The 14,807-nt window shown below is 45.3% G+C and overlaps 1 protein-coding gene across 7 annotated transcripts in view; it reads left to right on the forward strand.

Moving 5' to 3' along the window:
- LAMC2 (laminin subunit gamma 2) overlaps positions 1-14,807 on the forward strand; it is a 62,281-nt gene that overhangs the window by 27,529 nt on the left and 19,945 nt on the right. For all 7 annotated transcript variants that reach the window (XM_032636358.1, XM_032636349.1, XM_032636367.1 and 4 more), the window contains 6 exons: positions 1,654-1,789; positions 4,627-4,725; positions 7,817-7,953; positions 8,726-8,848; positions 10,122-10,311; positions 13,618-13,730. In XM_032636358.1, the coding sequence (XP_032492249.1) occupies positions 1,654-1,789; positions 4,627-4,725; positions 7,817-7,953; positions 8,726-8,848; positions 10,122-10,311; positions 13,618-13,730 (798 nt within the window). The remainder of the gene's footprint in view (positions 1-1,653; positions 1,790-4,626; positions 4,726-7,816; positions 7,954-8,725; positions 8,849-10,121; positions 10,312-13,617; positions 13,731-14,807) is intronic.

Here is a 14,807-nt window from a genome sequence, read left to right on the forward strand (position 1 = left end):
CTTTCAAGTGTTGCAAAGTTGACGTGGAGACTTTCACAGACTCTAACTGTGAATGTGACTAATGTATTTCATGTCTCACCTGCGGCTATAGATACAGAGCCAATACTCTTATTGATTTGAATTGTATCCACAAGTGAATTAAAAGTTCACAGACTGGTAAGAAATTAGGAAAAAAAGGAGCTAATGGTTAGAGTTCTGTTGACTTTATAGATTACGAATAGCCTAATTATCACAGTTAGTTGGAATATAGGGGTTACTTTATAATTTTGCCAACTGCTGGGAAGTTATCAAGTGGGTGAGCCACCTTCCACCTCATCTTTTGGCTTTTTCCTAACTCATTTCACAATAGCCACATCCTTTTTCTTAAGGGTTAATTAATCCAACAGATTTCTGAGCCTCTTCTTTGTGTTGGGTGCTGGGGATACAGCAGAGAACATAAGCTGAGGTAGTCATCGGTAAGCAGGGCTAAGGACGGGGCGAGCAGTGGGATGGATATTTTAGATATGAGAGTCAGAGAAGGTTTCTCTAGGGAAGTAATATTTAATCGAGATGTAAGTGCTGAGAATGGGCCATGGAGGGGAGGTTCTGGGGAAGGAGCATTCCAGGCTGAGGGAGAAGCAGGTGCAAATGCCCAGAGGAGAGAAGCAGTTGGCACATTCCAGGAACAGGGAGGGGAGCTGGGGAGCTGGACCTCAGTGAAGGAGAGCGGGAGATGAAGCAAGAGAGGTCGAGTTTGTAGGCCGTGGTACAGAGTTTGCACTTTATTCGGCTCAGAGTGGGGACCCGCTGGAAGACTTATTAAACAGACGAGTCATATGATCTGAATTCCATTTGAAAAGGAACACTCTGGCTTCTGTAGAGAGAATGGAGCATAGGGAGAGAAGGATGGGGGCGGGAAGAAGAGTGTGAGGCAGGGTTCAGGTGAGAGAAGATGGAGGCTGGAACTGGGGTGTGGAAGGGGGTGCGGTGAGGGGTGGCTGGATTCCAGAGTGGCACATTTTGTTATCCGGAGCACCTCTTGCCTTTCATCAATATGCAGTCTGCGAGGTCCCGTTTTACAGAGCATGTCTATAAAAAATGAATCGTCGGACAAGTACTCTAGTGCCCCAAACCAGGTAAAATGCACAGGGTCTTCACGCCTTACAAGGGGTGATGCTCCAAGGGTGAGGATTTCTGCCACCCCAGGTAGGTAGAGATGTTTTTGGTCAAGAGGCTTTTTTGTACTCTTAAAATCATACCATACAAGCGCTGCCCCTTAAAAGATGGCGTTTGCCTGCCAGAGTTAAGGTAGAACGTGGCTCACTCTCTTATCCTGTCTTTGTGGAGGCCGAAGTGCTCATTTACCACTGTTCCTTCTTGAGATCTCAAGGATTTGACAAACTACTTCATGTTGAAACCAGAGTAGATATATAAATAATAATGCTTTCAGGAGTCATCTCTGTTCCTTTCCCTGAAGAAGCTATCCTTGGCTGTCAGGACGTTCCCTAGTGGGTGGATGCATACCCAGATAATGTGAGAGAATTACTAGAAGCAGCAGGTGGTGGTTATTACTTAGTATTTATTGAGCTCCCACAGGGTGACGTTTTCTTCCTAATGTTGCATAAATTAAATATTTCCTTTCCTTCTTTCCTTTTCCCTACCTTGTGGTCACAGGTTCTCTTAGCGCTCGATGTGACAATGCTGGACGATGCAGCTGTAAGCCAGGTGTGACAGGAGACAGGTGTGACCGCTGTCTGCCAGGCTTCCACACCCTCACCGAGGCTGGGTGCACCCAAGACCAGAGACTCCTGTAAGTGCCTGTCCCGTCACTGTGGCTTCCGCAATTGTATCAACATTAGGGACCGCTTAACATTTACTGAGTAACTGAGTTACTGAAACACCGTTTCGAGGACCTCACGTGGGCCATCTCATTGACTTCTCACAATAATCCTAAAAAATTGGGATTAGCCTTATGCTTGTGTTAAAGATAAGAAACTGAAATCGTGAGAGGATAAATAAGATGCCCTGTGTTACTGGTGAGGGTGGACTTAAAATTCAGGCTCAGAGTTTTGTCTCTGGAACCTAGGGTCTTCACCCTGACAACTGCCCCTCCTTTAGATAAAGTAGGATGGAAGTAAAGAGTCCTTCAAATTTTAACCTGGAACTCGTTTCAAATAAATAGACTCAGAGTAGAAGAACTTTCTGCATCATTTTAATCCCCTTTAGCTTGAAGCATTCTCTATCCCTCCTCAACTTCCTTTTTGGAAGAAGGTGGAGCATACGTTAGAAATCACATGACCAACCCACAGAGATGCAGAGCCTGGCAGGGTGTTGGGCTGGCTTAGAGGAGGGGGAGCCTGGCAGGGAAGCCATTGGCTAGAAGGCCACCCACAGAGGCATCGCCTCCCCATCGCCCATGTTTCCAACCCTTGGCCCATATGAGACCCACCCACCAGGCATACCTGCACCATCCCCATTACCACTGGCCCAAGTTCTCTTACCATCTGGGCCTTTATGTAGATTGTTTTCTCCCAGACTTCCCTGACCCCTCCCTGGGCCCTGTCTCTCTTTTGTAAACCCTTGTAAAATATGAAGTGTGTTATATCACGGCTCTGCTCCAAATTTCCATTAGCTCCTTTCCCACCTAGAATGAAATCCAAACTTCTTATCTAGGCAGGTAGGGCCCTGCAAGACCCTCCTGCCCCCTCCACCCTCGGCCTTAGGCTACTGCTCCATTTCTCACCCCCTCCCAGCCTTCCTTTGCTTCTTCAAAGGAGCCAAGCTATGTGACGTCAGCCTTGGCCTAGAGCACTCTTCCCTCCCTCAGAGCCATGCAGAGCTTCGCTGGCTCCATCCCCACCTTGTCTTTCTCCTCACAGAGACCTTCCAGACCAGTCTCCACCCCTCCGTGTTCTGACTCTGTTGTTTTACTCCTAGAGGACAGGGCTATTTCCTATTTCTTACTATCCCTGGTGCTTAGCAACGAGCAGATGCTGAACACATGTTTCTCAGAGGATCCTGATAATGGTATAGAGGGACCAAGATGGGGAGGAGACTGTGGGAAGATGAAGATTGGGAAAGAAATCTTCAGGAAGCTGGTTGGGACTTGGCATCTGACTGGATGAGGAATGTGAAGGACGAGGAGTCAGACGCAGGCTTGGCAGGATTTGCTGGGGTCACGCGGCAGTCAGAGGGGGAGCAGGTCAGTAGGGAAAAGACAACAGACTTGGTTTTAGACGCATGAGATAAACACATGTGCTTATGTGCCGAACGCAGCGACAGAGACCGGTGCTTTGATGAGTCAGCCATTAGTCAAAGCTCTAGTCTGCACAAGTCAAGGAGATTGTGCTCAAATTAAATGAGGAAAATACTGATTTTTTTTATCGAGAAAGTCTTGCGACCAAAAAAAAAAAAAAAGTCAGCGAAACTAGTAGCAATTTAACTCCTAGGTATACATTCAAGAGATATGAAAACATACGTATCTGCACAGAAACTTGTACACAGATGTTCACATTAGCATTATTCATAATAGCTAAAAAGTGAAAACAACCCAAATGTCCATTCCAATGGATGGATGAACAAACTGTAGTATGTTCACGAGACAGGATTTTATTCAGCCATAAAAAGAAGGAACTACTGATACATGGTACAACGTGGATGAATCTTGAAAACATATTAAGTGAAAGAGGCCAAACACAAAAGGCCACATGTTGTACCATTCCATTGATAGGAAATGTTCAGAATAGGCAAATCTACGGAGACAAAAGTTGGTCAGTGGTTGTTTAGGGCTGGAGGGAGGGGATGGGGGTGATTCCTAAAGGACACGGGGTATCTTTCTGGAGTAATAAAAGTGTTCTAAACTTGGTTGTGGTGCTGGTTGCACAGCTCTGAGGGTCAACTAAAACCCATTGAACTGTATACTTTAAATGGGTGAATTACATGGTATGAATTATATGTCAATAGAAGTGTCACCAGAAGTAAGAACTAAATGAACCAAAAGCAAGTAGATGGAATCAATCACGATGAAAGCAGACACCACTGAATTAAACAATAGGTAAACAAATGATAACTTTTTTTTTTCTTAATGTCAACTGACCCAAACGGTCAACCAAACTAAACTAAACAGTTTTGTGATGAATGTGGTTTACATTCTGCGGCAAACCCCTCCTCTTTTTTTTTTTTTTTTTTGCGGTACGCGGGCCTCTCACTGCTGCGGCCTGTCCCGTTGCGGAGCACAGGCTCCGTACGCGCAGGCTCAGCGGCCATGGCTCACGGGCCCAGCCGCTCCGCGGCACGTGGGATCTTCCCGGACCGGGGCACGAACCCACGTCCCCTGCATCGGCAGGCGGACTCTCAACCACTGCACCACCAGGGAAGCCCCCCTCCTCTTTATAGGATTGGGTAGCAAACAGTTCCTGGACTGGCTGCCGGCCACAGACCACACTTTGAGTAGCAGGAGCATGGACAAACGAATTCTTCAAGGGTCTGAGGGAGATTAGCATGGACAAGAATAGCTAAGAGAGGCCTCACTGAAGATGAAGGATTGACTCAAGTTGGTGACATTTGCTTATGAGTGCTTGATCTTCACGTGTATAGTTGCAAAGTATTTGGAAACACATCCCTAATTTTCTTTTTCTTCTTTCTCAGGGACTCCAAGTGTGACTGTGATCCGGCTGGCATCTCGGGGCCCTGTGACACAGGCCGCTGTGTCTGCAAGTCAGCTGTCACCGGAGGGCGCTGTGATAGGTCTGTGTGAACTGTGACCCTACGGGCACAGCAGGGTGTCCCTCGGCAGCTAGCTTGAGAATTCATCCTCTGAGTGCAATTACAGAAAACGGACACTTAACAAATGTAGATGACCTTCTTCCTGCCCCCTGTCCTCAGAAACTAGGCTTTATTTATTTATGTTTAATTTTACTTTTTGGCCGCGCTGCATGGCATGGAGGATCTTAGTTCCCCTATCAGGGATCAAACCCATGCCCCCTGCATTGGAAGCGCAGAGCCTTAACCACTGGGACTTCCCTCAAAAACTAGACCTTAAAAAAAGTGCAACCAAGGCCCCAAATCTCACTGGACTCCAAGCTTTTGCTCTGGGTCCCTTCTCTGTTTATGCTGTGACAGAGGCACAGGGCCCCAGTGAGTCCCTGGCCAGCTGGCTCTGAATCCCAGGGGCTCTATGCAAGGTGGTACGCTGCGATGAGGTCACATGACTCAACCTGGTCCCAGGAAAGGCCTGGTCTAATTAAACATGTTGGGAAAATCTTAGTAAGTGGGAATATCGCAGTGTATGGCCACAGATAACCGTCCCGTGCTGAGAAGGACCGGGGATGGGATGGTGGTTATATGCACACACATGAACCAGCGGGGGAGATGTAAGAGCCCTTTGGGTCCCAAACCACGTTGGGACAGGTGGTGCAACCAGGTCTATCCACCTTCAGTTGCTGCTGCAGGAAATTCCTTTAGTACAAACTGCGCCCAGACTTAAAACTCTTCCCTCTCCTGATACTGTTGTGAGCAGAGGGCTGCGAGGTAGGTCCCAGAGGTAAAGGCTTCCCTCTTATTTCCTTAAAGGAAAGAAAGCAGTTCTTTGGCATCCTGCCAGTCTCGTATACCTGGGCAGAGGAAATGCCAGGTACATTCCTGGCTTTTGTTTTCAGGGGGTTCTTTGCTGCTGAGGTGGGGTGTGTGTGTGTGTGAGGAAACATAGCTTTAAGTGTTAAAAAAGGAGTCACTTTTTGAAAGCATTTTAAGTTTCAAAATAGAACACAGAAATAGAAAGTCACATAAATGTTGCCAGCAGCACCGATTATATGAAATAGACCTTTGCTAAAACTATGCCGGCCTCGTAACACCCTCTCTCCTTCCTAGAGGTCACCACTATTCTGACTGACTTACTTTTCTTCATAATTAATTACCCAAGCACATCCTTAAACACTGTGGTTTAGTTTTGCCTGATTCCCTTCACTTCCCTCCCCCCACCTCCCTTCCCCCACCTCCCTTCCTTTATCATTCCCTCTCCACCCTTTCTGTGCCTCCCCACTTCTTTCCTCCCTTCCTCCCTCCTTCTTTCCTTCCTTCCTTGGTTTTTTTCTTTTTTTTTTTTTTTTTGCGGTACACGGGCCTCTCACTGCTGTGGCCTCTCCCGCTGCGGAGCACAGGCTCCGGACGCGCAGGCTCAGCGGCCATGGCTCACGGGCACAGCCGCTCCGTGGCATGTGGGATCTTCCCGGACCGGGGCACGAACCGGTGTCCCCTGCATCGGCAGGTGGACTCTCAACCACTGAGCCACCAGGGAAGCCCCCTTCCTTGGTTTTTAATCTCTTTTAATCTGAAGGTTTCCTCCACAGAAACTATAATGATTTTTTAAACCCTTTCTCTATAGGAAAAAAACCCCCAACTTATTTATTTACAGCTGGTCTCTGAAGCATCTGTTGTTCACGGCTAAACTGCTTTTCCGTGATTTTGCACAATGAACATATTCTTGACATATAGTCCAATGGATTAGACCACGTAATCTATCAGCAGATATACCTGAGTTTGAATTTTGTCTCAGCCACTTACCAGTTGTATGACCTTGAACAAGTTTCTTAACCTCTCTGGTCTTGGTCTTATCATCTAAGAAAATTGGAAATAACAATTCCTATCTCATAAGGTTGTAGTGAGGATTAAATGAAGGAGCATAAGTAAGGTGCCTGGCATATCACAAGTGCTAAATAAATGATAATTGAAACTACCATTATTTCATGTAGAAGGATGTCGTTAACTTGAACAGAGAAGAAAACAAATCCTTCCCAGCTTCCCCTGCCCTCTTCTCTATGACCCCAGCCTCCGGGACTTGTCTGCCAGCTGTGGTCCCCAGAGAAGTCACCGGAGGGCTTGAGCTAGGAGCAGAGGGGAGGCCAGCCTACATTTTGCTTTTGTAGGAGCCTCTAGCCATCCTTTTTTGGCATAACCTCACCTGCCCCCTCCCCTGGGGGTCAGAGCCTAGGTACAAGGGGCAGGGATGGTGGGCAATGCCAGGGAGGGTGGTCTGGGAGGGGTCAGTACAGCTGAGTGGGTGCTGGGGCGGGAGCATTTGCCTTTCTTTTGCTGGCCCCCACTTCCCACCCTTTTGCCCCAGTTAAATACTTACTCCAGGACAGGGCCAGCTCTGCATATCCCTACCTGACCCCTCCCCATCTCTCCCACTCAATTCCTCACCAAGGATGGGGAAAATCACTGTTTCCAGACCATCACATCAAACATGATACTGCTTTACCAGAGCAAGAGAAAGTGAATATTCTTCATGCTTTCTTTTTAAATTAATCAATCAATTAATTAATTAATTAATTGACTGTGTTGGGTCTTCGTTGCTGCACGCGGGCTTTCTCTAGTTGCGGCGAGCGGGGCTACTCTTTGTTGCGGCGCACGGGCTTCTCGTTGTGTTGGCTTCTCTTGTTGCGGAGCACAGGCTCTAGGCGTGCAGGCTCAGTAGTTGTGGCTCGCAGGCTCAGTAGTTGTGGCTCACGGGCTCTAGAGCACAGGCTCAGTAGCTGTGGCGCACGGGCTTAGTTGCTCCGCAGCATGTGGGATCTTCCCGGACCAGGGATTGAACAGGCATTGGCAGGTGGATTCTTAAGCACTGCGCCACCAGGGAAGCCCTTTTGTGCTTTCTTAATGGGGAGCTGTGATTTGTCCATTGGGGGGTCTGGGAGTGGGGGGTGGTATGTGTAACTTAGTATTCCTCACCTTTGGGAATTAATGGGCCGGGTGGAAGAGAAAGTAGAAATGATCATATTCTCTATAGGGACAAGAAATAACCTGTAATATTGTCTTGATTTCTAAAACATCACCGCAGGTGCCGACCAGGTTACTATCACCTGGATGGGGGAAACCCTGAGGGCTGTACCCAGTGTTTTTGCTATGGCCATTCAGCCAGCTGCCGAAGCTCTGGAGACTACAGTGTCCATAAAATCACCTCGACCTTCCATCAAGGTAAAGCGATCTGTTTTCTAGGTTTTTTGCTTTTAATGTTGTATAGGGTTTTGTGCTTATAGACTTCCGTCCACAGCGTGGGGTCCTTGAGTCATCTTTAGCAACTCTCTTCTCGCTTTAAATGTATATTATTTTTGAGGCAATAAGGAAGAGCCTAATGTCTTGTAAAAGTTATAGCTGAATAGTTTACTCAGACCAGCGTATGAATAACTTAAAAAAATAACTAAAAAGAGACCAGATTTTCATCTCCCTGCATTTCCCATCTCATCTATTTTAAAACCACAAAAGAATCATTCTTTTGAATTGAAGGGCTTAACATGAGTCTTCCTGGAATTCACATTCACTGATAATACCGCTTTCACATACGCCAAACGAGTTGATTTATGTGAAATTAGTTACCAAGCTACAAAGCACTCTAAAAATATGGGAGATTAATATGATTTCAACTCTGAGTTTCTCTTTGAACATACTAGACCCTCTTACCTCACTAAGGCCAGACCCTGTTTATGTAAATAAAATAAAAATACAAATTATAGGCAGATGAAAACATGCTCTCTTATTCCAAGAGTCAGACTCGGAGACAAGAAGTCACAGCAGCTGTAGGGCAGGAGTGGGTGAAGGTGAATACAAAGTAGAGAGGTGCACAGGGGATTTTGAGGATGGTACACGAATGTGGAAGCATTAAGAAATCCCCACTTGTTACTCACTGCTAGTGCCTTGTTTAACTCAGTAGATGTTGTCCAAATGCAGAGTGGTTTTATTTGTGTTTCAGATGTTGATGGCTGGAAGGCTGTCCAAAGAAATGGGTCTCCTGCAAAACTCCAATGGTCACAGCGCCATCGAGATGTGTTTAGCTCAGCACGACAGTCAGACCCTGTCTATTTTATAGCTCCTGGTATGTATGGTATTTTTCCTGTAGAAGCCAACTTAGAACACTAAGAAGTCAAGATAGAAAAATGGGGCTAGAAAATGTGGACATCTTATCACTTAGTATTCTGGGCAGTAGTATCTCCAGGAGACAAGTGGGGCTTCAGCCCTTCTTGACAAAGTCATGGCACAGTACAGCAGAACTGGGTGTCCAGGTGGTCAGACCCTGGTTCAGGTCCCTACTTCAGTCAAATGGGAAGTTTCTAGGTTTCCCATCAAGACAAGAAATAAGGACGGTGGTCAAATCTGTGGGTCTACTGAGAAACAGATGGAAAAGTGAAAAGAAACCATTTCTCAAAGCTTTAAACCGCTTGTAAATTTTAAAAATATACATTAGTCAGAGAAGCTGGATGGAAAAGCTCTGGCTAAGATTTTTTTTTAAATTAATTAATTAATTAATTTATTTTTGGCTGCGTTGGGTCTTCGTTGCTGCGTGCAGGCTTTTCTCTAGTTGCGGCGAGTGGGGCCTACTCTTCGTTGAGGTGCGCGGGCTTCTCATCGCAGTGGCTTATCTTGTTGTGGGGCACGGGCTCTAGGCGCGCGGGCTTCAGTAGTCGTGGCTCACAGGCTTCAGTAGTTGTGGCTCGTGGGATCTAGAGTGCAGGCTCGGTAGTTGTGGTGCACGGGCTTAGTTGATCTGTGGCATGTGGGATCTTCCCAGACCAGGGCTCGAACCGATGTCCCCTACATTGGCAGGTGGATTCTCAACCACTGAGCCACCAGTGAAGCCCCTCTGGCTAGAATTTTAATCCTAGTTCATATCCTTAGCTAATATGTGATTCCTGGGCAAGGTGGCCTCTTAACCTTTCCAAACTTCAGTTCCCTCAGCTGTTGAATAATGACAACCTCCACGAATTATTGCCATCAAATGTGATGATGCTGGTGAAAGTATTCTGTAAACTAGAAAGCATTATGTAACAAATGGTATTATTGCTGATAGACCTGGGACCTTTACATATTGGTCTGTCATAGGGACCAGGCTATGAATCATGTAATGGATGGAATTGCCTTATAATGAGGCCCTTTTAGCGTTTCAGTAACTAACCCTTCTTTGTGGCCAAGAGTTGCAAGGCCATGTCCACTGCCATGAACTGGCTCTTCTGGCAGGGTGGCTGGGGAGGGGTGATGGGTGGGTAATGTAGGACCCCAAGAGGAATTGCCAACATCGATGAAAACTTACTCACTCCTTTGCTTCTCCAGTCTCAGAACTGACCTCAATCTTTTCGAATTCTATTTCACAGTCAAATTTCTTGGGAATCAACAGGTGAGCTATGGGCAAAACCTGTCTTTTGACTACCGTGTGGACAGGGGAGGCAGACACCCATCCGCCCATGACGTGATCCTGGAAGGTGCTGGTCTATGGATCACAGCTCCCTTGATTCCACCTGGCAAGACGCTGCCTTGTGGGGTCACCAAGACTTACACTTTCAGGTAAAGAGAGAGACTACAAGTGGGTCAAAGAGAGCAAACTGTGACTGAAGTCTGATTCCTTTGTTCACCCAGTCATCATTCATTGGTTCAACAAGCTTCTCTGAGCACCTTTTATGTACCAAACATGGTGTTATGTGCTGAGACAGGTCATGACTGCTGCCCACAAGCCCCGGACAGGCTAATGGGGGAGAAAAATAAGCAGCTTGTAAGGGACAAGGTGGACACAGGTGCTTTGAACACACACAGGAGATATCAGTAACTCACACTGGAGTGATCCAGGAAAGCTTCCCAAGAAGATGTGGCAAGTGAAGAGCCGCTCTTTAAGGAAAGAAAAGGGGGGAAGGTTAACATGGCAGAAGAAGTATGTTTGAGGAAGTTTCGTACTTTTAGGAAATTCTAAGTGATTAAGCATGAGTGGAGCATGGGGTCAGGGAGAGGAATACCGTGAGAAGTGAGGTCAGAGAAAGAGGCTGAGGTAAGGTCATGGATGGCCCCATGTGTGTCTAAGGAGGTTCATGTTATCCTGTGGAATGGGATATTTTTTGAAGTATAATTGACCTACAACACTGTGCTAGTTCCAGGTCTAAAACATAGTGATTTGATATTTCTATACCTTACAAAACGATCACCCTGATAATTCTAGTTACCGCCTGTCACCATACAGTGTTATTACATTATTGACTATATTCCCCAGGATGTACATTTCGTCCCCGTGGCTCATTTATTTTATAACTGGAAGTTTGTACCTCTTAATCTCCCTCACCTATTTCACTCATCCTCCCACACCCTCCCTTTTGGCAAATACCTGTTTGTTCTCTGTATCTATGAGTCTGTTTTTGTTCTGTTCTGTTTGTTTGTTTTTTAGATTTCACATATAAATGAAGTCATATGGTATTTGTCTTTCTTTGTCTGAATTATTTCACTTAGCATAATACCCTCTAGGTCCATCCATGCTGTTGCAAATAGCAAGATTTCATTCTTTTTTTATGGTTGAGTAATATTCCATTGCCTATATATATATATATATACACACACACACACACACACAGACACACACACACACACATATACACCACATCTTCTTTATCCACTATTGATGGATACTTTCCATATCTTGGCTCTTGTAAATAATGCTGCAGTGAACATAGGGGTGCATATAGCTTTTTGAATTGGTATTCTTGTTTTTTCAGAAGAACACCCAGAAGTAGACTTGCTGGATCATATGGTAGTTCTATTTTTACTCTTTTGAGGAACCTCCATACTGTTTTTCATAGTGCCTGCACCAACTTACATTCCCATCAACAGGGCACAAACATTCCCCTTTCTCCACATCCTTGCTAACACTTGTTATCTGTTGTCTTTTTGATAATAGCCATTCTGACAGGTGTGAGGTGGTATCTCATTGTGGTTTTGATTTGCATTTCTTTGATGATTAGTGATGTTGAGCATCTGTATGCCTTCTTAGGAAAACTGTTCATTGAGGTCCTCTGTCCACTTTTTAATTAAGCTGTTTGTTTTCTTGATGTTGAGTTGTATAAGTTATTTGTATATTTTGGATATTAATCCCTTATCAAATATATCATTTGCAAATATTTTCTCTCTAGAATGGGAATTTTGAATGGTGGGTACAGAGAGTTCAGTGGAGGGGGACGTGCCTATTAAGTGCTTAGTACTGTGTCAGAGACTGAGAATTCAAGATGAAGAAACGTGGTGTTTGTCCTTCAAGAGCTCTTGTCTAGTAGGATATGTAACATGTCAAAAAGCAAACATAACACAATACAAAATCTCTTCAGTGGTGGTGCATGCTTATGGGGAGTTGGGAGGAGAGGAAAGAGTCTTAGTTCTGCCTGGAGGAGCCAGGAAAAGCATTACTAAGGACGCAGTGTGTGGACTGAGAACAGGAAGAAGCACAGGGCTTTCCCAGGGACAAAATCAGGACAACCCGTACATGTGAGTATATGTGGGAATGTGGAAAGGCATAATACAGGGAATTGGTAAGCAGTATTTATGGCTGGAACACAGCGTGTACAGGAGAGATAGGCAGATAAGATTGAAAACGCTGGAAAAAAACCCAGCATGGTGGTTCTTGGATGTCATGTCAAGGTGCTGAGATCTTGCCCATGCCTACAAGATGATGGAAAGCTATTGAGAGATTGGAAGTCGAGAATTGGCGTGATCAGGTGTGAAGGCTGGGTGCAAATACTGTGTGAAGGACAGTTTGGGTAGGGTCTTTAACTGAACCACCAGGACACATTCACAGTGGTTCAAGTGAGGGTTGTTGGGGACCTACCCCAGGGCAGAGGTAAAGGTAATAGAGAATTGAAGACCCACAGCACACACACAATGTGTTCTTAAATAACTGAGTGCCACTTATTCTAACGATACAAACACCCAGCTCTCCACGCTGGAACACCCATTCCCACCTTCTCAGCTTGGTGAACTTACTCTTTAAGATTCAGCTTGCAGGTTTCTCCTTTATATTAGCCTTCTCAGAATCCTAGGTAAAGTTACAGTCCATCCTGAGTTTCTATGGCATCCTGTTCACGCCTTTGTTATAGCCCTTTCTGCATTGTATCATAATTATTTGTTTACCCGTCACCGCTGGGAGACACTGATCACCTCACTCTACTTGCCTTTGTATCCTCCGTCCTGATACACCTTCTGGCTCAAACCAGGTGCACAGTAAACAGTTATTTCACGAATCAGTGGATGAAACAAAAGGGTTAGTATGGTTCCTGGAAGAGCTATTCCAGTAGAAATCAAAACAACATAAAGAAGAATAGTACAGGGGCTGGTGATGTGATGCACTGAGGCAACGTGATGCCAAACTAGGAAGTATTAGATGTGGACAGTGTAGAAGGTGGAAACTGACTTTTGAAAATTGGAGGTGAAATGTGCTCAGATAACAAATCATTTAAACAACAAAACCAAAAATGAATGATGGCTCTCGAAGATCAGAGCTTCTGGAACTCAGAGATGTTCCTGCTGTTAGGTTTTGTGTGACCAAGAATAGAAAGTGGTCTCTGAGGGCTTGGACCAGCACTGGATGCTATGACCCCGGGAGCTCGGCTTCCTGCACTGGGATGCCCTCCAGCAAATCCTGTGGGGCTTGCACTCCCCATGGAGTGAGAAAGTTCCAGGCTTGTGCCTATGAGGATGTGGCTACCAGTCCTTCATCCCCGTACAAGCAGGGCTGTGAAGGGGCTTAGCTATTCCCCCGTTCTCAGGCATAATTTGTATCGGGTATACGCATTATAAGATTTGATAAGAGTTGGATTTTTCAGCTTTTGCTTTTAAATCATGCAGATTAAATGAAAATCCAAGCAGTAATTGGAGCCCCCAGCTGAGTTACTTTGAGTATCGGAGGTTACTGCGGAACCTCACAGCCCTGCGGATCCGAGCTACCTATGGAGAATACAGTAAGTGGCTAAAAGAAATGAATTTCTCTCTTCTTAGGTTTTAGTTTAATTTACTTCAGCTCTCTAAGGTGGTGACAGTCTGCAAACAATTAAACAAACTGCTTAATGGTTTTGATGTCGAGTCTCTGATTGGGTCTAGATTTGTACATCCTAGAAGAAGTTGTTAAGAAAGAATGTTTCTTGAAAAGAGGTCAGCACCAATGAAGAATGAATGATGCTTCCTTGCTAAAGAGCCTCTGAATTTAGATTAAAGCTGATTATTTGAAGAAGGTAACCTACAGCAAAAGGCACGTTCCCTTAGCTCAGAAAGCGCATCTACAACACTGTTCTCTTTATTTCTTGAGTAACTTTTCTTTGGGATTATACTCGGTGCTACCAGGTTCGGATATCACCATGTATTCTGTTAATTCCTATTATTGAACTTTTATATACTATGTACTATGTTGGGTACTCCTAAGCTCAACTGGGCTTATTTAAATGAGACCTCCTTAAGCTTTTTAGCACACATGTAAAGAGGAAGTATGGCTGGCATGCACCATTTCCATGTCACTGATATAGTGAATAAAGCAGGAAGTAGAAAAGGTGCTTACTAACAATTTATTGACTCTTTACTATGTGCCAAGCACACTACAATACATGCATGGTCTCATTTAATTTCACAAGAAACATAGGAGGTAGATACCACTGTCATTTCTCTTCTACTGTTGAGGAAACACAGTCATCGAGGTGTTTTGTGACTTGCCCAGTTCACACAGAGAGTGAGGATTGAGCCAGAATTTAAACCCTGAGTTTTCTGACACCAGAGCCTATGCAGTCAGTCATGATGAACTGCTATATCTCTATGCATGGCATAGTGAGTGAATACCAACTGTCTTTGATAGGGCTATCAATGAAAAAAATTCATCAATAGTCAATCTAAGAGGGCTTCTCTGGTGGCACAGTGGTTAAGAATCCGCCTGCCAATGCAGGGAACACGAGTTCGAGCCCTGGTCTGGGAAGATCCCACATGCTGCGGAGCAACTAAGCCCATGCGCCACAACTACTGAAGCCCGCACGCCTAGAGCCCGTGCTCCACAA

This window comes from Phocoena sinus, chromosome 1 (genome assembly GCF_008692025.1).
Source record: "Phocoena sinus isolate mPhoSin1 chromosome 1, mPhoSin1.pri, whole genome shotgun sequence".
NCBI classification, from domain to species: Eukaryota; Metazoa; Chordata; class Mammalia; order Artiodactyla; family Phocoenidae; genus Phocoena; species Phocoena sinus.